The sequence below is a fragment of the Xiphophorus maculatus genome, chromosome 13 (genome assembly GCF_002775205.1).
Source record: "Xiphophorus maculatus strain JP 163 A chromosome 13, X_maculatus-5.0-male, whole genome shotgun sequence".
NCBI classification, from domain to species: Eukaryota; Metazoa; Chordata; class Actinopteri; order Cyprinodontiformes; family Poeciliidae; genus Xiphophorus; species Xiphophorus maculatus.
In genome coordinates, this window is record NC_036455.1 from 19,390,855 (window position 1) to 19,417,546 (window position 26,692).

General features: G+C 38.2%; 1 protein-coding gene across 3 annotated transcripts in view; it reads right to left on the reverse strand.

Annotated features, from left to right (window-relative positions):
* Positions 1 to 26,692, reverse strand: part of col16a1 (collagen type XVI alpha 1 chain) — an 84,212-nt gene that overhangs the window by 45,634 nt on the left and 11,886 nt on the right. For all 3 annotated transcript variants that reach the window (XM_023345466.1, XM_023345467.1, XM_014470886.2), the window contains exons 3-9: positions 17,930 to 17,998; positions 17,098 to 17,215; positions 11,827 to 11,950; positions 10,854 to 11,135; positions 9,595 to 9,675; positions 6,678 to 6,746; positions 1,233 to 1,265 (exon numbers count right to left, since the gene is read on the reverse strand). In XM_023345466.1, coding sequence (XP_023201234.1) covers positions 1,233 to 1,265; positions 6,678 to 6,746; positions 9,595 to 9,675; positions 10,854 to 11,135; positions 11,827 to 11,950; positions 17,098 to 17,215; positions 17,930 to 17,998 — 776 coding nt within the window. The remainder of the gene's footprint in view (positions 1 to 1,232; positions 1,266 to 6,677; positions 6,747 to 9,594; positions 9,676 to 10,853; positions 11,136 to 11,826; positions 11,951 to 17,097; positions 17,216 to 17,929; positions 17,999 to 26,692) is intronic.

A 26,692-nucleotide genomic window follows, 5' to 3' on the forward strand; every position in this document is an offset into this window, starting at 1 on the left:
GAGTGAAATTGAAGCGCCAAGGTCGTTTGATTGATCTCTGACTTTTTTCTAACATGATTTACTGTAGCCCTCTTTCTCAAGTGCCATGTTTGATTAAGCCAAGACTGCAGCTTAGCAGTAAATCGCGAGCATGCAGATTTTCCTGAATTTTTATCCACTTGCGTCGTGTACGACTTGTGCTTTGTCCTGTGAAGCAATGCCAAAGAGAAGGAACTACATTCTGGGATTGCACCACGGAAATTGCCTTTTTGTGCTGCTAAGAAATTTCTGCAGATTGATGGGAGCTGAACCTTTTCACTCACACGACCATGAAGCACATGCAGAAGGGGGGAAAAGCGCAGAAGAATAGCTGATGAGGCATGACATGAACACTGGTGAAAATTGGCTCTTGACTGAGCTTCGGGATCATGCAGTAGAGGTAAAATTTAACACACATTCAGCCTGTTTATTAACATAATAACATTAATTCATGAGCCTGTTCGGTGCTAGGGATAGCTGAAGAAGTGCATGGTATCCACCTATCTAAATCGTTCTTATCCAATGGGTAAATTACCTTATATCTGCATTGAAAAGAAAAAAATAATAATCTGAGCTCTTGTAATCTAACCAAATTAAATTCACTTTTACTTCCTTCCTCTAACGCTATGGTGAGCCACGAGCACCAACCCGGGTAATACCCCACATTGAGGAAGTCAAGAGAGGCAGCCTGATACATTAGTAAGCACACACCGGAGCAACATAATGAAGCGTCTGGAGTTTTGTATTCTATTTGTGAACAGAGCATGCCTTTTGTAGGTGAATGACAAAAATTAATAGGCAGAAGGAACACCCCAACTGAGACCGGTTGCATAATGAGGCGTAAATCAGTTTCTCAGTCAGTCAGCAAGTGTTCGAGAACGGCAGCAGGAGATGGTGTCAAATGCACAACCTGCTTAGCCTGCACATTGTCCTCTTGTTTTAATTTAAGCAGAACATGCAACTCTCTGGACGGGCTTACAGAGACGGCAAAAGACTCAATTCAAAGTGTTGCTCTAGTCCATCTGGAAAAAAAAACATGTTTTTTTTTTTTTGTAGGAAACTGGAGCACATGCTGGGAACATGCTCCTTTCGCTTTGTGAACCGAAGAGTTTACAAAGCGGTCTTAGCTGAAGCCAGTTGTCCCACTAGTCTCATTAAAAATGCAGCAATGTTAAGTCACGTGTGTGCGAGTGGGTGTGAATCGTGAGGCTTACTTTTTCTGCAAGATCCTTGGATGCAAAAATATCCTGTTGGCGGAGAGAAAAAAAAAGAAGGTTATCAGACGACATTTTTGTATCGCAGGAAAGTTGCTGCAGTCCATCCTTTTAAATTTTGTACCATTTATCAGACAAACAACAATAGAGAAAAAAACGGGAGGCATTTCATTTACATTGATACGTCATTAGGACTTATTCTGTACTGTATTTTTAAGAGTTAAAAAAAGGATGAGCTTAAGAAGAACATGACGTACTGTATCGTATAAGCCCCAAAAGACATAAATATATGTACCCCCTGCTGTGTGCAGAATAGCAAATTGATTTGGAAAACAAGAGTCAACAAGGAGGTAAAGGAAGCAAGCGAAAGCTGAGTGGAAGCAATTTTGCTCAAGACAGCAAGTTAAGAGGCAAGAAATAAGAGCAGTGGCATAGAGAAGAAGGGAAAAGCCATTTTACAGGTAGTGTTGAACTTCATCATAAAAACTCCAGTAGTCACACATAAGGCTTAAAAAAAAAAAGGCAGAAAGAAGACTTTGGATCTTTTGAAGCCCGGATGACCTTTCAGTTGGAAACTGGGTTGAAAGCAAGAAACTGAATAAAAAAAAAAAGGCTTACAGTGCAGCAAGATAAGAAACACTGTGGGTGAGATTTGTCATATTTCAGGAAGGCAGCAACTGCTGTGACCCCCCACCCTTACACGCACACACGCACCCCCGCACACGTACGACCCCCCCCCACACACACACACAAACCCGTACCAAACCTTATTTGATACTAGTTGCAAAGAAAGGTTGTTTGACATCATCAGAAGATGGGGTTTATTATTGAGGGTCAGAGGAGTCAATTAAACCTCTTGTATCCTGCTGCCCTGCCAGTGAGACAACCACTGCAAACTGCAACCAAACAATTGATAAGGGCAATGTAACCTTACTGTAAATCTCCCCAGGAGGTTTACCGTTTTGCATAGTATTGTTATTTAAACCTCTAGCAAGCTGAGTCACTACCATTATGAAGATAACATATTTGTCTAGATATTACCCATGCAAAGTTGACTGCTAATGGCATTCTACTTTAGGTTGATAAAAAAAGGTAAAAAAATTAATAAATAAATAATTAAAAATACTGCAACTTACAAGACCGCGATTGTACTATTGAAAACCTGAATTTCATTTGTCTGGTTAGGAAACAGCTATTTGCTACACTCTTCTCAAGATGTCAAATGCATGAAAGTGAATGCTAAATTTACAGACTTTCTGATTAATTTGGTTATTCATTATCAGACCCAGACCACATAAAAAACACTTACAGATAAATTGGCAAAGTATTTTCAAAAGCAGCCCTGGTCTCTAAAATAGAAAAGGTATATGAGACCATAATATTATTGGAAAATAATAATATGAAGGAAACATCCTTCACGGGTGATATTGTAAATAACTAAAACACAAACTCTTTTTTTAATGATTACCTGCTTGAATAATTGCCAATGGACAAAAATCTTATTAGTTGTTCCACAACAGAAAAGTCTTGATTTTGCTCTTAAGCAACTTGGTCCTTACTCCTACGTTTCTAACCCTATGTAACAACTAACTCTGCTGCATTGTTAACTGTGGCTTGGAGGCAAACAAGAACAACAAGTTGAAATTTGATTTCAGCAGAGCTTCTTTCATGTTTGTTTTTCCTATAACAGTGCTAAAGAATCACTTTGCTTAGCACCTTGACTCGATTAATTGTATTCAGCCAACGTCGGTCCAATTAATTCCAATACTGTGCAGATCAGATACGTTTTAATTCACTCCAGTAGACAGAGGTCTAAATTCAAACTCAAACAATCAGTTTCAATTAAGGTTAGTCTATACTTTGCAAAAGCTTGTGTTGTTCATCTCAATACAACAAATCTCACATATCATTTTAAAGCCACTCAATGGGTTCTTTGCACTTCTCATGTATTCCCACTCATATTTCAAAGACAACGATTTTAATTGTACTTAATTACAGAATTTCAATTATTAGGATATAAACGTAAAGTGTTAAATACCATTAACCAAACTAGGAATTTTTATCCACACTCCTGACTTACATACATATATGAAATAAATATATACATATGACAAAAAGGCAGACAGAGCCTGTGTCTTGAAAACACATCCACAGTCGTTGCTTTTTAAATTTAGCTGACCCCAACTGAACCATCCTGTTTGCATAGTGAATACTCCATAAACAGAAGACACAATAAAGCATGCATGCATGCATGCATGCAGAGTTTAATGTGCCGTCACCTAGAAAGGTTTTGTTTATGGAAGCTGGTGTATGGTTCAGTATCATCCAGGCTGCATGCTGGAAACTTGGATTTCACAGTCCATTTACTATGTAGGAAACTAATAAACAGATAAAAATAGAAAGTTTTCTAGTCACTTTGTTTGTCTCGGCGTGAATGTGCGTGTGCGTGCGTTTGCTAGCAAGTGTGAAAAAAATAACGATAGGAGAAAGTTTAAAAAACAGAATCAGACAAAATATGGGGAATCATTATTAGGCTTTAACGGAAGATGTTTTTTTTGTACAAAGGTTTCACACAAAAAAGGCATTTTGTTTTGTTTTTTATGAAATTCTAGGTAAAAGGCTGATCTTTGCAAAGCATTTGGAGCTCTGCTGAAGACACGCTCTCATACGGCAGGGAAAATATGCACTCAACATGTCAATATTTTTCACAGAAAAAAGTGATTTATGCTGATTGATATCCAATCCACACATACAATTAATTAGTCCGCGAATTATGTACGATGACGAGTGAAGGATTGAATAAGCTTGGAATGTATCAAGAAAAGGAGGCCCTGAAAGGAGTGAAACGGATAAAAATCTAAGAAAACAGCCACAATTTGTCAGAGTTTGGAAACGAATACTTAGATCCATACGGACAAATTAATATCAGATGCTTTAGACGCTTGTCTGTGGTCTATAGAAATGGTTCTCATTATACAAGCATCACACAGGACATATGTGCCTGAATGAGTAACAGACATGTTCAAGACAGTTTAAGGTTGTTATTACCAACAAAGGCTTTGCTACTGTAAAGTAAAAAAACATATATATTACTAGATGTGTTCAATACTTTTTCCACACCATTTCACATGACATGCGGAAAAGGTGAACAGTATGCACTGACAATTTGTATCAATGAATACAAATTACAGTTCATTCGGTAATTTGTATGAACTAATATGGAAATTTGAGTCGATATCCGATATCGATATTGCCGCTATGATTGATAGCTGATATTTACCAATATTATGTATATTATTTTACTTCCTTTTTGACACTTTGACAAACACGACCGCACCGCAGCTTTTCTGCCGATACAGATTTGTTACAAAATGACTAGCATTGACCTTTACCCATGTTTTGCCGATATATTGCACATTCCCATTCATTTGTGACAATTTCTTTTATATCCGTGGATTATTTGGGTCGCTGCTAATATCTGTTTTGTTCAAGAGGTTGTTTTTTTTTTTCTTGCATGGTTTTAAAGCCAAACACTGTGGTTTGAAATGAACTAAGATAAGAGATTACAGTGTGTGAACTACATATCATGGTCCTTGAGTCTTAAAGATCTCCATAAGCTGGCAGATATTCAAAGTAGTTGTTTTTGGCCAAAACAAAAAAAAAAAACTCCAAGATGCTTAAACATGCAAAACTGTAATAACTTCATTATCCTCCAATGTAATTTTTGTGTAGTTTTTGAAAAAGCTTGAACAATGAGTTTATGTTTAATATGCATGTAATCTAGCATCCATTGCGTTCCTGGAATTTTAAATAATTTAGTTGCTCCATCCATTTAGGTTTACAGAGTTTCAGACTGAATTACATTTCACACTAGCAGAGTAGTCAAACTGCAATTATACAGAGAAACAAGTCCAAGTGACGGTGAGAGATGAGGCAGAGAAAAAAACATGAGATGTTTGTGTCTAGCTGTGAGCATCAATGGGACTGATTACTATGTCCCAGAGTCTGGCAGAGCTTGAGCTCCAAGCTAACTCCAGAGAGTTACAATCCCAATGAATAAATAACATATTTTAGATCCCTCCCCCTTTTAATATGTATGATGAAATAAGGAGTAACAAAAAAAAAAAGAAGACGGTACAAGGAAGAACTTTGAGTCATTGTTGAAGCAGTCACCAGAACCAACATTCACATAGTACTCCAAAGTGACGCAAAGTCTACCGCAGGGTTTAGTTTCAAGAGGGAAGAAGTATCATTTTTGACAAACTGCCCAGAATTAGTTTTTCCCTGATAAATCCATCTGAATAATAACACTGTCTGTTTCTTTGTGTGTCATGCATTGCGAAAAGACTTGTTTTTTGTCCAATTTGTTGAAAAGCTTAAATTCTTGTCACCAAATTTAAAACGAGAGTCTTGCAAGTGAAAATGCATTGCACCACGCTCTCTTTAAAGCCTTGTTTCAGTCAGCGAAATGCATTTTATAACTGAGGATGTTGGGTTTGTTGGTACCACTTTCATACTTCAACTCCGTTGAACAACACTTCTGTAAATGTTTGGGAGCTGGGGAAATCAATATCTGCACTTCTAAAGGCAAAAATGTTCTCAGTGTTTAAAGATTTCCTCCACTGAACATAACAGCTTTTGTATTTTTTATTTTCACATAATGCAGCACTGCTTCCTGTGGGTGATGGGTAGGCACTGATGTCAAGGCTGTTCAGTTCTTGCCACAAACACCAATTTTTTTTTTTTTCTTGAACTCCTCTTTGAAAGACATGAAAACCACCCATGCTTTGTGCACACATGCAACTGCATATTGTCAAGCAATGTTGGTTTTGTTTATGACATACGCTGTCAGATGGTCCTTGTCTTTTTGGCTGTGCAGCAACGATTTATATCAATAATGCTCACAAGACAATTTTAAAGGAGCCTAACATAGAAAATCCCATCATTCTTTTCATAAAATAATCAAAATTTTATATTATTTTATTTTCCTAACAATTCTTCACCCTATTGTATTTTAATACTATGTATTTCTCATCCAGGCTGCCTGTAAAACACATCTCTACCTCTTTTATCCACTCCTAATTCCTGTGTATTCTGGATTGTTGTTCGTTGACCACTTGAAGAAAGTGGTCAACGAACAAAAGGCGTTGTCAACCATACGTAGACCAGTCAACATTTCATCACGGCACCAAACATATAGCAGACCAGACCGGAAAGCATGAGTTAGACCTTTACCTCTGTGGCACAATTTTATGTAAGTGTGGTTCCAATTGATCCAACTGCATTGTAAACATTTTTCCCATGCTAGGCTACGTTCTCTTTCACATATATTTTGAGAAAGACGTTTTATTATTATTATTCGAACAATGTTTACGATTACATTTTGTGTTTTTATCGAATAACAACCCATCTGTAGTTTGTGCGTGTCGTGGATGTGGAAATTACCTGGCTAAACATGTTTTCATCCAGGTCGTTTTCAGCTGCTCGACGGCTCTTTGCAGTATCAGTAGGGCACTGCAAGCAGGAGACAGAACAAACACAACGTTGCTGTCTACTTTTCACTCTGTTAAGCTACCTTATCAACAGTAAAGGCAATAAAATGACAACATGTTAGCACAGCATTACATTATTTTGATAGCAAAGACCTATTCATTATGTCAGCAAATTAGTTTATTAGCTGGTGCAAGTTAGCATTGTCCGAATGTCAGTTGTATTGGAATGGGATTGGTGTTGACCTTTGGTTATAAAATAGCTGGATAAAAACTAAGAATCCTTTACAAATCATTGCAAAAATAATTACATTAACTTTTTCTTCTACTAAAGTCACAAACATAATCTTCTTAGTTATTAGAGTTTGAACTGAAACACAAACATTTCGCATAGTGAATGGGAAATTATGCAAGGCTGCTAGGTTGACATGCACATTCTGCTCCATAAATCACACAGGTTATGTTTTGCACATGTAGAGTATAAATCTTTTTTTCATTTTTTTCCCCATACTCAGTAAGACTGGATGTAAAGTTCCTGGCAATATACAGTAAATGTTCAAGTCATGCCAGAGACTCTGAATTGTATTTAGGCTTGGCCTTTGGCTGGACCGTTCTGACATGGATTAGCTTTGATGCGAACAATTCTATTCTCAGGTCTCTTGTAGACTCTCGCAGAATTTTCCTGTGTTTCCCCCCAGCTATCTTCCCATCAACTCTACCCAGCTTCCCTGCAAAGCTGAAGAGAAGCATTCTCAATAAATGATGCTGTCACCTCCATTATTTTGCTGTGGAGATGGGCAGAGAAGAATTTGCAAAATGCGATCCCATTAAAGCACCTTCTTCCAACGTTTGTATATCCCTTGTGGCAAGTACAAACTGAAATTCTCATGCCTTTTTTCCCCAATGTCTTATTTATATGCTCTATCTTCAAACTGGAGCTTCTCCAGTGTCGCTATGGAACTCTTGTCTTGGACTCTCATTTGTTGTGCTCGATTTTAGTTAGGAATATCAGAGCTAAAAGGGCAAGATATAAACGACTTCTTACATCCATTAATCATTTCCCTTCCTACTTGAAGAGTTTTGTGGTCGTAAAATTTTAAAATTTCAAAAAGCTCAAAGGAAACCAACATTTTTTGCAGGGCACTGCAGAGTAAAGAAAATGACCAACTGGGTATAATTGCAGCCATATGACGCAAATAGTGTGGGAATAAAGGGGGTTCAGAAATCAGAACATGACAAATGTACAAAATGTGGTTCATGTTCTCCACTGTGCCATTTGTCTTTAAAAATACTTCAGTTGCAACAGGTCTACAATTTGTCACACTTGCCTCTCCAGCTCTCAAGCCAAATTTAGCTGTTGCTCAGAGGAAGCCCTGCGGCACACGTACAAAGAGTTAAAGTGTAATGGTTTTGTTCTACAAGCCCATACAATCCATTTTACAGCATGAAGTCTTCATTGCATAAGACTTAACTTTCAAACATCCGAGGGAGCATGCGCCCCGCCTTTTTGACGTCCGACTCCTTCAAATTCATTTGGCATAAGAAGGCACAAACACAAAGGCACATAGGTAATAAAACCCTGGAGAATTATGTTGCAAAAAAACACAGACCAGGACTTAAAGAGTTTTCAGCTGAAAAACAAACTCCTGAAGTGGATGATTGCCATTCTCCTCATGCCTGAGCAGATTCCTGTTCTGTTGTTAATCAAATGAATCTGTTTTCAATTTAATAAGTCTTTGGAGGTGTGCAAACAAAAACTTTCAAGACAGAGAAGAAAGAAATTGAGCGGACGGGCAAGAAACAAGGGAAACGGTGCGGAATATATTATTAAAGCCCTTTGCTGGGGCTGGAAGCAAGATGCCTTAAATTAGATTTGTATTCAAAGCAAGAACATGTTTCACAATCAAAGCTGATGAAACTTAATTACACAGTATGTGATTATATAAATAAATATATATATATGTATATAAATATATGTGTGTGTGTGTTCTTGAAATACTCTGAAGAATAAATTGTTAGACAATTGTTAAAGTGTTGTGTTCTGTGGATAGCAGTCTTGCTGCATCTTCAATATAAGGCAGCCTATTTCTTTACATAGTTATGACAGAAGCTGGAAGAAAATACAGCAAGTATAGAAACATGAAGACAAACCATTGGTTATTAACTAGAGCAAACCTCAAGAGCAAACCATAAGTTCCCTTATGGTGTTTCATTTAGATAATACACACTCAGCTTTTTGTGCATCTGTTCAGTAGAAGCCTTCCGACACCATAAAGAAGCTTTAACAAGTGCGCAGTGAGCATTTTTTTTCTGGCGAAAACATTGACTGATTTCAGTTTTTCAATATGAGCAGCGAAACACATATAAATGCACAGATTCATAACAGATAGGTATGATTTTAAAACATTTATTTCTGCTTAGTTTATGAGGGCTTACAGCAAATGCTATATTATCGGAAAATCACTAATCCCAATAAAAAGCTTTTCTTAAATAATAAAATGGCATGGTCATGGCCTACACAATCATGTGGAAAGACTGCTGATGGGACAGTTGTCCTCACACTGTCCACAAGAAGGGTAAAGCTGCAAATGGTCATCCATATAGAAACTGGTGATGTTCACAAATACTTTTGCATTATTTCTGCAGGAATATTGGTCTGGAACAAGTGCACAAGCAGCATGGATGACTGTGGCCGTGAGAGGACTGTAAAGCAAAGCCCATTTTAAAGTTTGGGGGAGGTTCATAAGGCGTGGACTACAGCTGGAGATACATGGCTTACAACTGTCACACTCCATCTATTAATCCACTTCTGAAACAGAGACCAGAAATCGGTTTCTGTGTCATTCACAGGGAGAAAGTATTTCCTGTCTTACCCGAGCGCCGAGGATCTCGCAGCAGGTCTCTTCAATTGCAAACAATGGGTCACAATACAGCATCACCTGCTGAACATCCATCTGGAGAGAGAGCATGAAAACCGAGAGAGAGGAGGAAATTACTAATAGAGCGTTTGCATGCAGGGCTGCATGTCCGCGGCTGTATTTCTGCTATAAGTTAAAGCGAAGCAGTAAACATGGCTAAAGGCCAATTAATTTTTCCATTCAAACAAATCATTTGGAAAGCTGTTTGTTGAGAGCTTCACCTGCATGTGTGTATATGAGCCATCCTTTCTGCACTTACGAAGCATCTGTTTTGCATTCTAACGAAGGAGCCAAACTGCTTTTCATTAACATTCCTATCTTAATCTTGATTTATTCCATAGTCTTGCTGTAATAATCAAATTCAAATAAGACTGCCACACATTAAAAACTGCACATATCTCGCATAATCACATCAATAACTCTATTTGATATAAACGTACATTGTGTGCTTTAGTAATGTGTGGCAAGGGATTTCAATGTTGTGTAGCGTACAAATGAGTTATTCCGTGTTCCTGTAAACTCATCAGGAGAAACACTTTTTTATGTCTTTGCTTCTCACACAAACATCTGATAAAGGTAGATATCTATTTAAAGTATAACATTGGTTATTACACTGAACACCTGCCAGTCACCGTATATCAAATTTAACATAGAGCTTTAAGAATTCAATTGATATCCCTCTGTTTTTTAAAGCTTGGAAGAATGTTGTGTATGATGGAAGTAAACTAACTTTTCAAGCATATCCAAAACCCATATAACTTTGTCACATTTTGTAACAATACAAACATAATCTTCTGTGTGTTTAACAGGGATGTGATGTGGTAAATCAACACAAAGTTGTGCTTAGTTGTGAAGTTAATGTAAAACATAAACATGAAAAATAGGATTGCCATTTTTAGTCAAAAACCATCAATTGAAATTCACTTTGAACGTGTGCTTCCCACCATTTGTAACTCTTTTTAGGTTTAGAGTCTCCACAAATTGAAACAGGGATTTTGAAAGTTTCTCTGTAGTCTCTGTAATTGGAAAATAACATTACTTTATTTTTAGGGTTGGATGGGTGGTTATTAGAGAAAAAAAAATGTAGATCTTAGCCCAAAACAAAACGTATTATTATCCCTAATAGGCAAAGGCTTATAATGCATTCTCCGCAGCCAACCATAAAATTACCATTCAGGTCTTATTGCAGGAGGTTTCGGAGAAGTTATTCTCACCTGCACCGGTCCGGCATCTGAGGCCCGAACACCCAGCAGTGTGTGTCCGTCGGTCTGCAGGACGCCTCGGGGCTCGAGGGGCTTTGTCTCGATGGAGTTGCAGTCAATGTGAAGGGAGGCGGCGTCGCGTTGCACGCTGAGGGCCAGCTTGTGCCACTGGAGGTCCGTCAGGGCTTCGACGCCTTCGCCGTTAAAGACGCAGCTCACCAGCTCGGCCTCGGGGTCGGCACCTCTGGCTCGCAGAGTCAGGGTGCCGTCAGGAGCGCTGAAGTCCACCGAGAGCTTCAGGTAGGGAGGAAAGGAGTCGGTTATGATGGGGTAAGAAGTTAAACGCTACATAAAAATGTGTTGAATCTCGAGTTAAACAAAGAATAACTTGCACACGTAAATAGAAGCAAGCGTCTCTGCAGAACGATACAACAAAGACGAGGTAGTAAAGGAAGGCATTAATTACGCACACAAGAAGTGCAGCCAATCAATCACAACTAATGAGGCAACTTAGCCTCCATCCATCATACACACTAAGCATTTAAATCTGGCCTCAGACTCGTAGCGATTATTGAGACTCGGAGGGACTCCAGTGCTTCATCATGGAACACGTATGAATAATAATGAAGGTGAATGAAAGACGAGAGCTGGAGATGATTGAGGTAGGATGGACAAAGAGAAAGAAAGAGATGGAGAGAGAGAAAGGGTTGCCCAATGACAAATAAGGCAGGACAAAAGGCAAACGGGATGAAAGGGTGGAGAGAATTGAAAAGATGTCGCGTGAGAAAAAAAAAATCGAAAAGGAAAGTGGATGACTATGCAAAAAGTGATGAGAGGGTCACAAAAAAGAAAGACGCAGAAGAAAAGTTAGATGATTAAAAGGTGAGCGATCGATGGATAGGGTATAAATGAGAGAGGGGATGTGTGGCGATGGGAGGAGAGAGGGGTGTTGCAGGACAACGAGAAAGTGTGAGGCAAGCAGCACCTGTGGATACCCCTGCTGATCCGATATCTGAAAGAGGTAGATGGTGTCCCTCAGTGCAGACTTTTTCAAAGCCAGGGTGAAGATCAACGTGAACTCGTCAGGTAAGCCGTGAGGGAACACTTGACTGGGACACGGAAGTTAGGAAATGTCAGATATGTGATGATTGCCAGCTAATTGAAATCATTCGGTAAAACAAAATACACACATCAATACCTACTTTTATTTCCCCACAACATATTTCGTTTCAGTATTCGCTGGGAATATTTTTAAAACATAAATAAGTATAAAACACTTTACATTAATACATGACAATACATGAACCACTCAATTTAAAACATTTTTTATATTTAATTTTGATTAATAATATTAAATACTGAAAACAAAATCGAAGCAATTTATTAGATAAGTTTGGCCACTCTAAAATACATGAAGTATGAAATATGTTCACTGAATCAGACTGGGACTTTGTTTAAGCCGATTCTTTAACTCACATTGTTACCAGGGGACAAAATAAAGTACTGATCAGCACATTTTTTCAGACATTATGAATGCAAAGAAAGTCCTTTCAAAACTCCAGGTCATTCATATTTATATTTATATTCTTCACAATAATGATAATCATTGACAATTTTGTCTTTCTATTTACCCCTCAGACAGTATTTAGTTTGATCTCAAGGAGTCGCTCTAGACAAAAGACAGTTTGAAGCAAACTTTCTAAGCAACCTGCTGAACAAATCGATAAAATAATTTGTAAATTTATGAAAAACTTGAGTTTTTTAGCAGCTCTGTAGTTCAACACTACGCAGCTTTTAATATTCCCAAACTGAAACAGGATTTTTTAAAAATGGATATACACTGTTTTCCAGACACTCAGTTGGCCTAGTTTTGAATTATATTCGTAAAGCACAATGGAAAGCCGGTGTGTGTGACCCTTTGGCATTAATTTTCATAGCAGAAAGAGTCCGGCAGGCTTCATCCTTCGGTTTCAGTCAAGGGCATCTAAGATCACAAATTTAAAACACACACACACACACACACACACACACACACACACGCACACACACACACACACACACACACACACACACACAAATACAATCCATACAGGTGTGTGGATATATTGAGAGACGAGGGTTTCACGATAGAGCCCAGTGAAATGTCTCCTCACTGAGACGGTAAAAACTTTGAAATATTCTCCCTTGCTCTATTTCACTCCAACTCTTTCCCTTTGCACGCACACAGAATTGTTGATGCAGGCAGCTGGTCTCCCACTCCTAGAAGTTGGGTGACGTTGATTTATGAGCGAGGTAGGATCCTAGGGAAAACAGGCAAGTACGAGACGTCAAAACAAAGAGAAGATGAGTTGGGGGGGGGGGGGTGAGAAGGAGAAAATACTGAACAAAAAGAGAGTCCAAAGAAGGACAGAGAGGTACAAAAAAAAAAATGGTAAAAACAATATACAGCGAGGGACCAAATAAATGCATAAGAGTTTTGGCTTTTCATAATTAAAGAATGTGGGTGGAAAAGCTGATGAAGAAAAGATGGAAGAAAATGTGACAGAAAGCGCCACAGACAGACAGACAGAGAGGAGAAAAGAGAAAAAGTCGTGCTCAGAACAGAGTTGTTTTGCTGTCGATTAGAGAGCTGCAGGGCACAAAACCACTCAGAAAAACTATCGACTATTTTTTTAGTTGGACGTGCTGAAACATGGCCTGTTACATTCAGGGTCATTAAAAAAAATTAAATAAATGAATAAAAAATAAATAAAATGAAATAAAATCCCAGAAACCCAGAAACAGACCGACATGTGCTCCGAGAAGAGATTACTCAGAATGAATCAGACAGATTCAGATTTCAGGGAAACTTACATCTTCCTCTATTGTTTTAGTATCAAGAGCCACAGGAGAGGAGAACAACAGAGGAAATATGATAATAAAACAGTAGATTTCTTGCTTAAGAACAGGGTTTTAACTGGGGAGGTACATTAATACCTGTATTCAGACTTTTTAAGTGTGTTTGGATCCACTGCTTGCTGTGGCTGGGGTCTCTTTCTCTTAGCGCTTCAGTCAGAGTTAACCAGAAGGAATGTTAAATAGCGAGTACCTGACACATGAAAGAAGCGGACTCGGTTTGAAAGCGACAGCTGACAAATGCTTTTACATGCTGTAGGTTTTCCCTGTTGCTAGACTGCTTTGTGTTTCTTTCCTTTGTGAAATTTAAACAAATTATTAACACCTAATCTGTAGAAGGGTTCTTATGATATTTCCATAGTGGTGCACAGCTCTCAGGATGGATAAGTAGGTGTTTTTGATATAAATGAAATTTTAGTGAGTCAGCTGTTTGTGAAGATACCTTCAGTTATCACCTAATCAGCTGCTGTCTTAGCTTCATGATATATCTTTAACTGGCTTAAAAGCATCACACTCAGATTATTAAAGATAAACCTAGACTTAACCAAATATGAATTTGCTGAAAACTGAAATCCCTGTAGTGAGATTTGACTTGTGTTTTTTTTTCAATGTCACTTGACACTTACAGTCAGCTTCATCGGGTTTTTGGTCAAACCCTCGAGAACTGAGTAAGATATAAAGATTAACGAAGGACGTCGAGTTTTCCTTAATCTTATTTAGTTCTTCATGCAATCTAGAGGTTTTTTTTTGTTTTGTTTGCATCATTAGCTTTCTTCTAGTCAGGTAACTGTACATCCATCCATTGTCATTCTTCTGTTCGAAATGAGGATGTAGGGGAAAACAGGGCCAAGACTGAAACCAAGCCAACACATCCCTCTCCATTTCATTCCAGTCCAAAAGGGATATGCAATTTCTCCAGCATTTTCTGGATCTACCCAGCAGTCTCCTCCCAACAGACCGTAACAAAAAATAAACAAATAAAACTGAGGCGTCCAGAAGACTTTGTAATCAGCTGCCAAAGCCGTCTGAGCTGACTTTTAATCTTTTCAAAAGGACAATATCCCCTCCAAGGGAACTTAAAGTAGAGTTAATCTGTCTCTAAGGTGAGTTCAACAGTCGTACAGATCAGGCTCATTTCTGCCACCTTTGTATGTTTCTTATTCTTTAGTACAAAATCTGTGTCTAATGACTACAGGAGATAGTCAGAACATAGATAGACAAGTACATTAAGACCTACACTTCTAGGCTCCACGCTTTGTTCGTCACAACACACCAGTGCAGCACCTTGACACTTCAATGGTCCTCTCCCTCAAACAGGAATTCACCGGTATTGACTCTTAAAGTATTGGGTAACGGTTGCATTTACCCTTGTAAGATGGTGCTTTGCTGCTCTTCTTTTGTTTTTTTTCTGTGTTTTTTTTTTTCAATGCCCCCTTGTTAGTTCCTGTCATGAATAAATCCATACTCACCTTGCCTGCAACAATGTCTAACAGGAAACACTGACTAACAGCTGAAAGAAACTGTCGATCTGATCTTCCACGATCAGAAACGGCCCGGTCTGATGGTGAGGCGTTTATGAAGCGCAGTCAAGTTCTGCAGTCAGTATGGGTGTATCATCTCACAACCTGCCCACTGGCTCTTTATGCTTTATGCTTAAATCCCTGCCTTGGAAGCATGCCATTGTGATGGTTATTGGATCCTTTTCTGCAAGACTGCTGTAGTCGTCTCTCATATAACACAAGTGGCTGAGCACTGGTGTCATGTCATTCATCTCTTTACTGAGCATTGCCATTATTGTGCAGTCTCAGGCCCGGGTAAGTCAATTCTCATCCTATTATCTTGTCATAGAGAGTGCACGCTAAAAGAATAGGTGGAGAGCATCATGGCTTTTCCTTTCTTAATTATATACATGGAAAAAAATTGAGACCACATAAAATTACCAGTTTCTCTGATTTTACATTTCATGGGCATACGTTTGAGTAAAATGAACTTTGTTCTTTTATTCTTTGTATTTATTTGCAGAAAATGAGAAATGGTCAAAATATGCTCATGTTTTAACTCAGGAAGACTCCAGAAAGCAATATTTGGTGAAATAACCAGGAGGTTTTCGGTGGCGCTCAGTGCAGTGGGCTCTTAATTTTTTTCCAGAGCTGCATGTATATATAAGACAAATTTATCTGAGACATCAAAATCTCAAGAAACAAAACAAAATTCAGTGTAACATAGACGTAGCGAGGCCTTTCTGTGCTCTCCTGGTATGCTTGAGAGCAAAACAAAAACATCTTGAAATGTTGTTCTTTTGCCACACAGGTTCTGGTTTCCTAAGAGGTGATAGATTTCTGTGTGTGTTTTCTTTCTCCTTTCGCTAGAAATACTTCTCTCTGAGATTTTGACAAATAATATTTGTGACTCTTAAGACGAAAAGTAAAACATGTTTCAGGTGAAAAATGTGTGGTGTAGGCAGATTCATCTTCAAGCGAGTTCGCACATCACATCCAAACACAGAGTGATAAAATACTTTGAGCTCTGAGCTGACCCATTTGGCAATTTAAAAAAAATAAAATAAAGTGTTTTATTATTGGGGAGTATAACATTAAAATTTTATGGAAAGTACAAAGAAGAAAAAAAAAAGACCAAAGAACAAAACCCTTAAAAGCATTTGTCAACTCTACAAGCAACCTCTGAGTAAAAAACCTTTAAATGTATAAAGACATAGCCACACAGAAAGGAAGCCACAAGCTGCTGGATTTTTAATGACTAAAAATTGTGCCCAGAAAACAAGTTCAGAACATGTTCTAAAATGGAGCTGCCTAATCCTCACCCTGATAAATCTTTTTTTTTTTTTTTTTTTTTGTGGCTGGCAACTGCAACATGCCTACTAATTAAGACATCACTCCTACAGATTCTGCCAAGGCAAGTAAGGATGAAATTTCATTATGCAAGCTTGTTTTAATACAGAAATGTGGTTAAATCCCCCCCAAAAAAGAAGAAAAAAAGAAAGGTTGTAAGAATTCACTTTTACAAGCCGGTAACAGTAGTAATTTTGGAAATTCAATCAGCGCCTGACCAGCGTTTCTGCTTCTTCATGTAATAGCCCTTAGACAGCGCTCACATGGTGAACTTCACAAGCCGATACGGCTAACGGGTACATTCAGACGGATGTGAAAAAGAGAACGTCTGTCAAACCCTGTGCCCACACAGTGTGGGAAATCTTGCACATAATTTAACTTTTATTCTCCTTTCCTTCCAGTTAAATCTGAACAAAACATATTTGTGGCGGATGAATTCCCCTGCTGGGGAAAGGAAGCAAAGCAGTGAAGAAGAAGACAAAAAAAGAGAGAGAGATATATAGTGAACTTACTTGCTTGGGCGCAAGAGTGACGCCTTGCCAAGGCGTAGGATGACAGAACCTCGAGGGTTGCGGAGCTTTCTGACATCTGTGTCTTTGAGCAAGGAGAATCGCCTCACCAAATTAAAACCTGGTGTCGATGAGAAGTTCATCAGTAGGCAAAAATAAAATAAAAGTCGGATTGTTGCTATTTTGGGAAAAATACGTACTGAACACATCAATGTTTTTCTCAGTAGAAATTATTATAATACTCTTGTTGACATAAAACTCCATCCAGATATTATGGGCAAATATTATGACAAATAAGTTCAAAACTAGGTTGTTTATAATTAGATGGGAGGACAAGAGAAAGAACTATTGAACAGATAAAGAGAATGAGATGTAAAAAAAACCAACCAAACAAAAAAAGTATAGCAAGAACATATATAAAATCCGCTGGAACTTAGAAATAAATCCTGTTCCTCATTAATGGAATTGAAGATGAAATGCTTTAGTCTTGACCGATGAGGCTTTACAAAGGTTTCTCACTACCATGACAGCCACGATAGGTTAAAGAGCTACAGTATCTTCGGACGTCTGATATTGTGTAGTTAGAAAACAAACTGCAGAAAGCTTTTGTATTTAACCATGACGTACAATTCCAAAATATTTCACATAACTTCATTTTCAGGACCTATTTATTGTGATTTCTTGTATTCATAAACAACTTGGGTTAGTTTAGGCATACAGTGTGAATTTAAAGTCAACAGTACCATTGAAATCTGTACACTGAAAGAAGAAGCATCAATATGTTCGATACTCGTTTTACCCTCTCAGTACGGGTACTTAAGCTTGTCCAATTCACCAGTAATGTTTTGCCTGGCCGTCCGAGGAAACTTCCACTCAGCCACTTGTAAGGACGGGCATTGTACACCTGTGGTAACAAACAAAACATCAAGCGTCAAAACAACAGCCGCAGAGGTGAATCCCTGAAATGTCCAGCATTTATTAGATGTGGGGAAAAAAGAAAGTCGTCTGACAACAAATGCCAAAAGAAACCATCAACACATCTTTCTGAGTGATATGGACAGAGCTTGTGAGTGTGAGTGAACTGGCAACTTCAAACATAAATTTGAGTGGAGCTTGAAATATTTATCAAGAAAGAAAGATAGAAGGAGCTGTTGGGGGTGAAAGTGAGTTAAAATAAGTGTAAAAAAAAAAAACAAAAACAGACAGGCCGATGAAATGAAGGCAAAGCTGTGCAGAGTGGAACACAACCTGATCTGACAGGTTGTCTAGCACCCAGCTTGTCTGTCGCGGCAGCCTCATTTTGATGGACGTGTTCTCACCCCGTTGGGGGAGGTTGCGGAGTAAAGTGTTGCCTGTCAGAGCGGCCCGACTGACTGCAGGGTGGTAAGAGGGGTAAGATTTTTAGAAAAACCACAACTTGTACAGGTAGACGCGGGCCCTCTGAAACACTGTGATCCACGATTAATTGATCTCTTTGGGGCCAAGGACAGTGGCCTTGAGTCAAGCCATGCTTTCAAGCATGCTAGTTTTTTTTTTGCTCCCTAAAAAAAATCTGGGAGCAGATGGAACAATGTGATAACCTAAAATATAACAGAACCGTTTTCTCTAGGCTGTGTTCACATCAACAGTCATTTGAATCAATAAGGTTTCTGTGAATATCACTAGTGAAAGGGTTGGATATTAGTGCAATAATCCCAGAGGTATATGTTCTTTCTTAGAGTTTTACATTGTTAACAAAGTTGTTGCTGTAAAAAAGTCTAATCTTATTGTTATCTTTTGCCTTCTGGTTAGAAATCAAAAAAAAAAAAAAATTAAAAAGTAGCTTATTTACAGAAATTTTGATTTGTCAGTATGTTTACGTTCTCTGTTTGCACTTTTGAATTTTTGTATTTTATACATCTACCAAGCAAGCTTTAAATCAAAGATCTAACTTAGTTTTTCATTTTCCCAGTTCTTCTTTTTTAAAACAGATTGTTTTTGGGGGGGGGGTCTCTAGCCTGATAAAATTCTACAAGGTCAATTTCTGGTTTAAGCCAATTTGAACAAGACAAGACATCATCTCATTGTTGTTAGATATAAAGAGAATCACTGACAGCAAGAAAATCAGACCAACCACCTCATACGTCTAACACTCCCTTCACTATGCATTATGGAAGAAGTTTTTTTTGTTTTTTCCCTAGAAAAGATACATTTTCGGTCTTGAACAAGCAGGCATTCTGTTACAGAGGGCCAACAACTATACCTTTGATTTGTGACAGCTGACTTCACATCAACATGCATTTAGCTTGCACGAGTTTGATCCGATTATTAATATTTTAAGTTTCACCGCTTGTCGTCAGTTCTGCTCATCTGGGCTTCAAAGTAGCAAAGACAGTGTTTCGAAGCAAAGCACACGTCATCCTGTCTGAAGGGACAATCTGTCATTTTCTTATTGCCATCTACGAGTACAAATCACGGAGTGAAAAAAATACCTCTCAAACAGTAAATCCGGCTTGACGTCTGATCATTAGACGGAGTCAGGGCATCAGATAGAGGATTGAAGTATTCTGAGCCGCAGAACTCACACACAGTATATCTGAACTATCCTGAAAAACATTCTGTCAAATCAGCCCAAAATGCAGCCTATATATCCCCATGCATTTTTTTTTCACATCACTGATGCAAAATTTTATTTATTTTTTTTAAGTAAAGATGCACCAAGATCTACCTTTTGTTGCTGCTTGCTCTGTTTTCTTTTTTTTTCTTTCTATAACAGTCTTCTCTTTTTGCTTTTTTCGTCACTCCCCTATTTCCATCTGTCAAAGTGAAGATGAAGGATCTGCCAGATACAGGGTTATTCTGGCTGAAGGTAAAAGCGGGCGGCACAGAAGGTTAAACAGGCTAACAGATAAGGAGGAATGCAAACAAATGACAGCAGAGAAGATGGAAGTGGAAAATGTCTTCACGCCTTAAAACATGAAGACTTTATTAGACCGTGGTGTTCTGATTTGTGATGAAGTCATCAATAGCCAACAGAGGTAAATCTGAACAGGAACCAGTCATTTGTGAGGTAGCTTATATTTTCTAAGCCTTCTGTAGATTTTTGTTGGTCTTATGATAGGTTTGCTTGTCAAGCTAAATAGCAATGAGCCGCAGGCATTTAGGAGCCTGCTCTTACAAAAGTTATTGTACACATATTTTCCAGAAACCAACTTAAGATTTCTTAAAGATAAGGTAGCAAAGTGACAATACAGTAGAGTTTATTTAATATTTTTATTTTTAATTTAATCATCAAATTGTATGATGTTAGCATATTTCAGGTGTGCTGACTTGCTAGCTTAAAGATTTTACCGACTGAGCAGTAAAATAAAAGTGGTGCTGAAATAGATGAAATACAAACAACCTTACAGGCAAACAATGTTAAGCTATATCTTTAAGCAAATATGATTAGATATTGGGAATCAGTAATACATTCAATAGGAAGGCCACATGTTTTGTACAGAAAGTAAGCAAAAGGGAGGATGTTTTAATTTCTGCCAATATAATTAAATCAAACTTTTTCTTTTAAAAGCAAAATATTATTAATTTCTGGTTTCCAGTTTACTGGTAATTTTTTAAAAATTATTTTCCAAACTCCTTAAATGCCAATTAAATCTCTTATAGAGTTTGATAATACATGTGAGATAATTTGAGATAATATATGTGCATTTATTCTATTTTGTGTGAGTGAATACACATTAAAGTTCATTTAATGAGATGCCAGAAAATGTGCCAGAGATTTATTTATTTATTTTCTGGCTGCATGGAGAATACCGCAGTGTCTCGTTCCACCTTCCCCATCTGTTGCTGAGAAAGACTTATCGGTTCCACAGCTTTCACATGTTTCCAGAAAGGTAATGTTGGCCAAAAATAAATGTTATACATCACTAAAAAAACTGTCAGCCCATGATATTTTAGCAATAGTCGCAATCATTGTCACTTTTTTTTTATCATTAAAACTGTTTCGATCATCTGTGACATTTTTTGTGTTAATCATTTGCATAAATACTTGGAGACTGAAAACTTTATCTTCTTTTCTCAAGGTTATCACACCTTGAAGATCTCCCAAAGATTAATACACACAAAGCGATAGAACGGTCAACATCCCTTTGATTTATCCAAGTCATCCTCTTCTCTAAAACAGTCACATCATGTGTTTTGAAAATCCACACAGGTTTAGGTGATATGGACCCTCGTTTATAATCACTTGTTACATACATGTGTATTTGATGATCTCATGGTAATGTTTGTGCTCCATGAACACCTTTACTCCAACCATTGGACATCCAAAAACATCTTATTTACGACTGGTTAAGTTTAGTCAGTGCTTTTCTTTTTTTAGGTTTGCATAAATGTTATGTTTTTACCCACAGATTCCATCGACATTTAGTCTAAAAATCAATCCAAACCAGCATTAACACAATTATTGATATTCTTTTCCTTGTGCTAACATGTCATCTTTTAAACCACAAATTAATACTGTTTAGACAGACTCCAACATTGTCTTTTCTATGTATTTTTAATGAACATTTGCTCAGAAAGATTGACCTGATTGGACCTGGCCATCCCTTAGTTAAATAGCTTCTGTGGGTATGCGAACCAAAACAAAAACAGAACAGATTAGAACTGCAATCAATAGCGGTTATTGTGATGAAAAACTCTTCTTGTGAATATTGATTGCTGTACATTAGAAACTGTGCTTTGACACAGTTGTTTTCCTCGGGTGGATATTTTTAGATCCTACAGGTCTTCATTCTTACACTAGGAACCAAATAAATCACCTCTTCTTAACAGACAGTTATTCCCAATGAAGGTAGAAAAGCACTAATTCCACATAAGTCAAAGGCTAAAGCATATTTGGGGGACTTTCACAGCATTAAGCAGTTTGGCAGAGGATGCGCCACATTCTTTGAACCCCACTTCCCCTCAAGCAGTGATCAAGGCAAAGCGTTTGCTTGTTGACAAGCTAATTAGCACAAAGTTTGAGTGGTTTTGCCAGCATCCTGCTAGTAGCTGCATGTAGCCTTGAAAAGATTTGGCTGATTTTGGCTCGCTTCGACCTCCTCTGTGATGGGTGGTGTTCAAATCTTGCCAAAGCAGGTAATGATGCTACACTGGCAGTCATTCAGTAAAGTGCTGAGTGCCACCCCCCACACCCCAATCCCATAAGTCTTTCTTGTCAATTTTAAAAAACTAATCTTGATATTACATCTTTAGAGGGGTAAAATACCGTGTTTTGATGTTCCCTCACTTAGCTTGGACAGCGCACAGGTTAAACGAGTCAAGTGAGAGTACATTTGAAAGATTAGAGGCCTGAGTCCTAGAGTGATTTTTTTAGTTAGTGATGGAGGTTTATTTCTTGGTCTAATTAAGGATGGAAAAATACAGTAGAAAATGGATAATTTAATAATTATCCCGTTGTAATAATGTTGTCCATTCTCTCTTTCTCGCTTCATTTTGTGTTGTTTCATCTTTCATTCTTTGGTTTCTTGTATCCTTGCTTCCTTTTTCGTGTTGTTTTCCCCCACTGCCCTCCCTCCCTCCCTCGTTCACTTCCTTTGTCAGTTCTCTGCCTGTATACTGTCCCTCTTTGAGCCCTTCTTTTGTTCCTTCCCTCATTCCTGCTTTCATTTTGTCTTCACTTTTTAGTGCCTTTCTTCCCGTCTTTTCATGTTTACTTCCTTCATGGTGCTTTTCTGTATTTCCCTTATTCCCCGCTTCCTTGTGTCTTTCCTGCCTAGTGTGGTTTCTTTCCTCAGTCCCTGCTTCCTTACACCCTTCCTTCTTAATTAATGTGACCATCCCTTTCGTGTGTCTTCCTTTCATTGTACCCTGTTCAATGAACCCTTTTTTCCTATTTTCTCATCCTTTTCATTCCTTTCCTCCATCCTTCTCCACTTTAGCTATTTCCTTACATATGTTTCATTTATCCACTAGAAAACTAGAATTTGAGCATGCTGTTTTTTTCTTTTATTTTTTTTACACAATATATTAAAAGTTGCCACAGAGGTCAAAGGTGTATTCACAGTCTCCATTTTGGTAGTTATTCAATAAACTTTAAAAGTGGCATTCTTAGATAATTGGGCTGTGCTGCTGATCTGCAGGAAGCCAAAGTTTATGGAAAAGTCTTCCACACTCGAATCTGTTCAGGCTTATGGTAAGAGAGAGAGAGGCATGCTTGGTGAGGTGGCGGGTGATGCAATAAAATAAATATCATGTTCAACCATTTAAAAACGAAAAGCAGAAGGGATCGACAGCATGAATCTGACTTGCCCCCCTGACTCTTGAACTAATGGCACAGTCAACGGAGAACATTCCTGGTTTTTTGTTTTTTTCAGCAGCACAGAGGAGTGGAAAGGCTTTAAACGCAGCACTCCAGGGCGATGAGCTCACTCGTTTTTTTTCCCCTTGTACGCCCCTTACATGCTTTCAGTTTAAACTCACAAGCTCACATGAATACAGGCTGACTCATCACACAGATTTACATGCCTTTGACATCAATATAGTTTAACAAATGAGATTAAGTTCTTACGCATAACGTCCACGAACCCTTGCGCATGTTTACAGGAGTATTTACATAGATTTAAGTGAAACTGGCACAGGGTTAAAATATACTGAATGTGACTCACAAATCCATAGGGTAAAAATAGATGTAAAAAGGTCATGTTTCTAACTCATGCTGTATGCCATTTACTGATCAAATTTACCTGGGTGGGATTTAATGTTAAATTCTTTACTGCCGAGGTAATCAAATATGAAAAGTGCCAGGTGTTAGAGCACCTTATCGCGAAGATGTGATATTCAAGGATCACTTATTCAACAGTGTTCAAGGACTAAGGATAGCTCTCTAACCATTTTATATGCATCTTCCCTTAGCTGGAATTTAAACTGAGATACCAGAAAATGAACATTCAAAGTTACACAGATCAAGAGTTTTATGTTAAAATAACTCCACATCCTGCCTGACTGGATATCAGTGGGCGAAACCATGGGGAGAAAACTAAAAAGCAGGTCTGTTCTCTGATTTACTGTCAAGTGCAGAGCACACACTTATTGGTGATGTATGGCAAGCACTACACAGGAGACAATAGTTACCACCCAAAAGGTAAATAGAGTTTTTGTTTTTTTGTTTTTAATCCTGGGGCTTTGTGAAGACCAAACCAAACCAAAAACTGGAAGCCAGAAAAATACATTTAGCAGCACTGCTAGCTTAGATACTCTGGCTCTGTGAAACAGCTGCTAGCTGAGAGTACTGCCAAATTGACTTCATAAGCGTTTAATGTTAGGTGGTATTTGAAGAATTAAATAAAACACAGAACAGAGTAAAAGATGAACTTCTTCAGGGAAAGGCCATGCTGGCCGAGTGTGACAGACCACGATAGGGGATGTGCCAGTTTCTCAACACATAATGAGCCCTCCTTGACAACAGAAAACATCTGTGGAGAGATGTTGACTGTATTTTTTTTAAGATATGCTAGCATGTTTAGCCAAAAAAAAAAACCCCAAAAAACATTCATGTATGCCAGTTTTTAAAACCGCATTTAGAATTTTTAATCTCTGTTCTTGCTTCTGACTGCCTCCTGTCTTTAACTTCTGTTCTGACAAACAAGGCTATTAGAATTCACTAGCACCAGACAGCACACAGCCTTTCTGTAGCTAACACAAAGACAGGAGGAAACAGACACAAAGCAAATCAATGCATAAATCTTTCTCCTTCCTGCTGCGCAAACTGTCTGACACGCCACGGAACAGTCGCTTTCATCATCCGGCCCGACTTTCGAGCATAAGTTATACTTAAATCTGCTTTCTGGCAACAGAGTAATCAAATTACAGCTTAATTTGGATTTGGATGATTTAGGGAAGCAGGGATACTGTGTGTGAGTGTGTGTGTGTGTGATGCTTCCCAAGACAAAATGTTGGAGAAAAAGCATTTTCTTCCAACCACTGGAGGGGAAGACTCAGGGGACCTGCGAGCTGACTCAGTCTCTGAAATGCGCCGACTATATTCTCCCAAGGGGCACCATCTCCTCCACAAAAGCTTCCTTCAGAGCTCCACAAGTTCCAGGGGATTGCTAACCCGCACCCCCGGGTGATATCACAGAACAGGCCCCCGAGAACACACTGACAGCCTGATGAGGGAGTGTGACAGTTCAGAGGAAAAATAAATAAATAATACAAAACAACAAAAGAAATTTCTCTTTACCTGTCTGCCTCCTTGATTCCTGGGTTGTCTATTTTTGTCTCTTCTCACACAAGCTCAGCCTAAACATATGTAGGCACACATGCACACTCTCTCCAACCCAGTAACTCATATCAAACTATAGCTGAAAGTTGAATACAAGAACTTAAAAACATCTATTCCCCCACCCCACATATAAAATATGTAACCTCAGAATGACTGGCGGTTCATGAAGAAGAACACAACCACACATGGGAAACACGGGTGCCTCTTCGCTGCCACAGTGTTGTCAACCAGTGGTTGAGCTGTAATTACATGGGTTTTATTGTAGGTTGAGACTCGAGTGGCATATACAGACACGCCGCGTTAGACGATACAAGTTAGTTAACTCGAGCAAAACGTGTTTTGATCAGCAAAATGTGGTTTAAATTTGAAAAGTACTCCGTCTTCCTTTTAAAAGAGCTCAGCATTAGTCCAACATTTCTTATTCAACTCCGTATGCAGTCAACTTTTTGAGAAGGTCTAAACTAGACATTTAAAGACTATTGGTTTTAGTTAAAGCTTAGTTTAATATTATGACCCAGTTTCAAATTTAAACCATTTTTAAACCAATCTACAATTGTTTGTAGATTGGCAGGAAATAGGGTAGACATGGGACTATAGTCTCTCAAAATGGTGTGCATCCTCTACCAGACAAAGCAACCACCCACCACTCCTTGTATCATATTTTGGTCATCACTATTCTTTTTAAAGATTTTTTAATAAAATCTTTTAGAATAAAGATTTTAACCCGGGCGACTGTTCCGAACAAAAGTGAACAAAAACTTAGCAAGTGAACAAAAACTTTGCCTCCGGACATTTTACATGCACTACTGAAGAATCTAAATACTTGTTTATAAATGAGGTTCTCAGATGTTCTGAAAAACCGCATGAACCACATTTATATGCCTTGTTAAACAGAATACATTTTCTTTCTATGCTCACTTGCTGCTGCAAGATATGTGGGTTAGACTGTAGTGTTACTTAGCTGCTTTCATTGTTAATGCATTTCATGACACCCAGAGCTTTGAGTGTTGCTGCAATGCATTACTAAATAAGTAATGTTTTAGCTTTACCTACCTGAAGTTATGCAAGTTATACAGATATAGCTACCAGGAACACAAATTCCTCATGCCTGAAAACAATGAAAACTGGTTTATTGAGCTGGGTGGACTTGGCCAAGTCTACATCAACCTGTGTAAAGCATCTAAATAAGGTTGATTTATTCTAATGCTTTTCACAATGTACAGTATATGAAAAATATAAATAGATTCTGTGTTTGTATTTGTACAAACAACAATACAAAGACGGACAGAAAGAAAAGCTAGCTTGCTTGAAGTCATAAGGAAGATACTCTTAGCA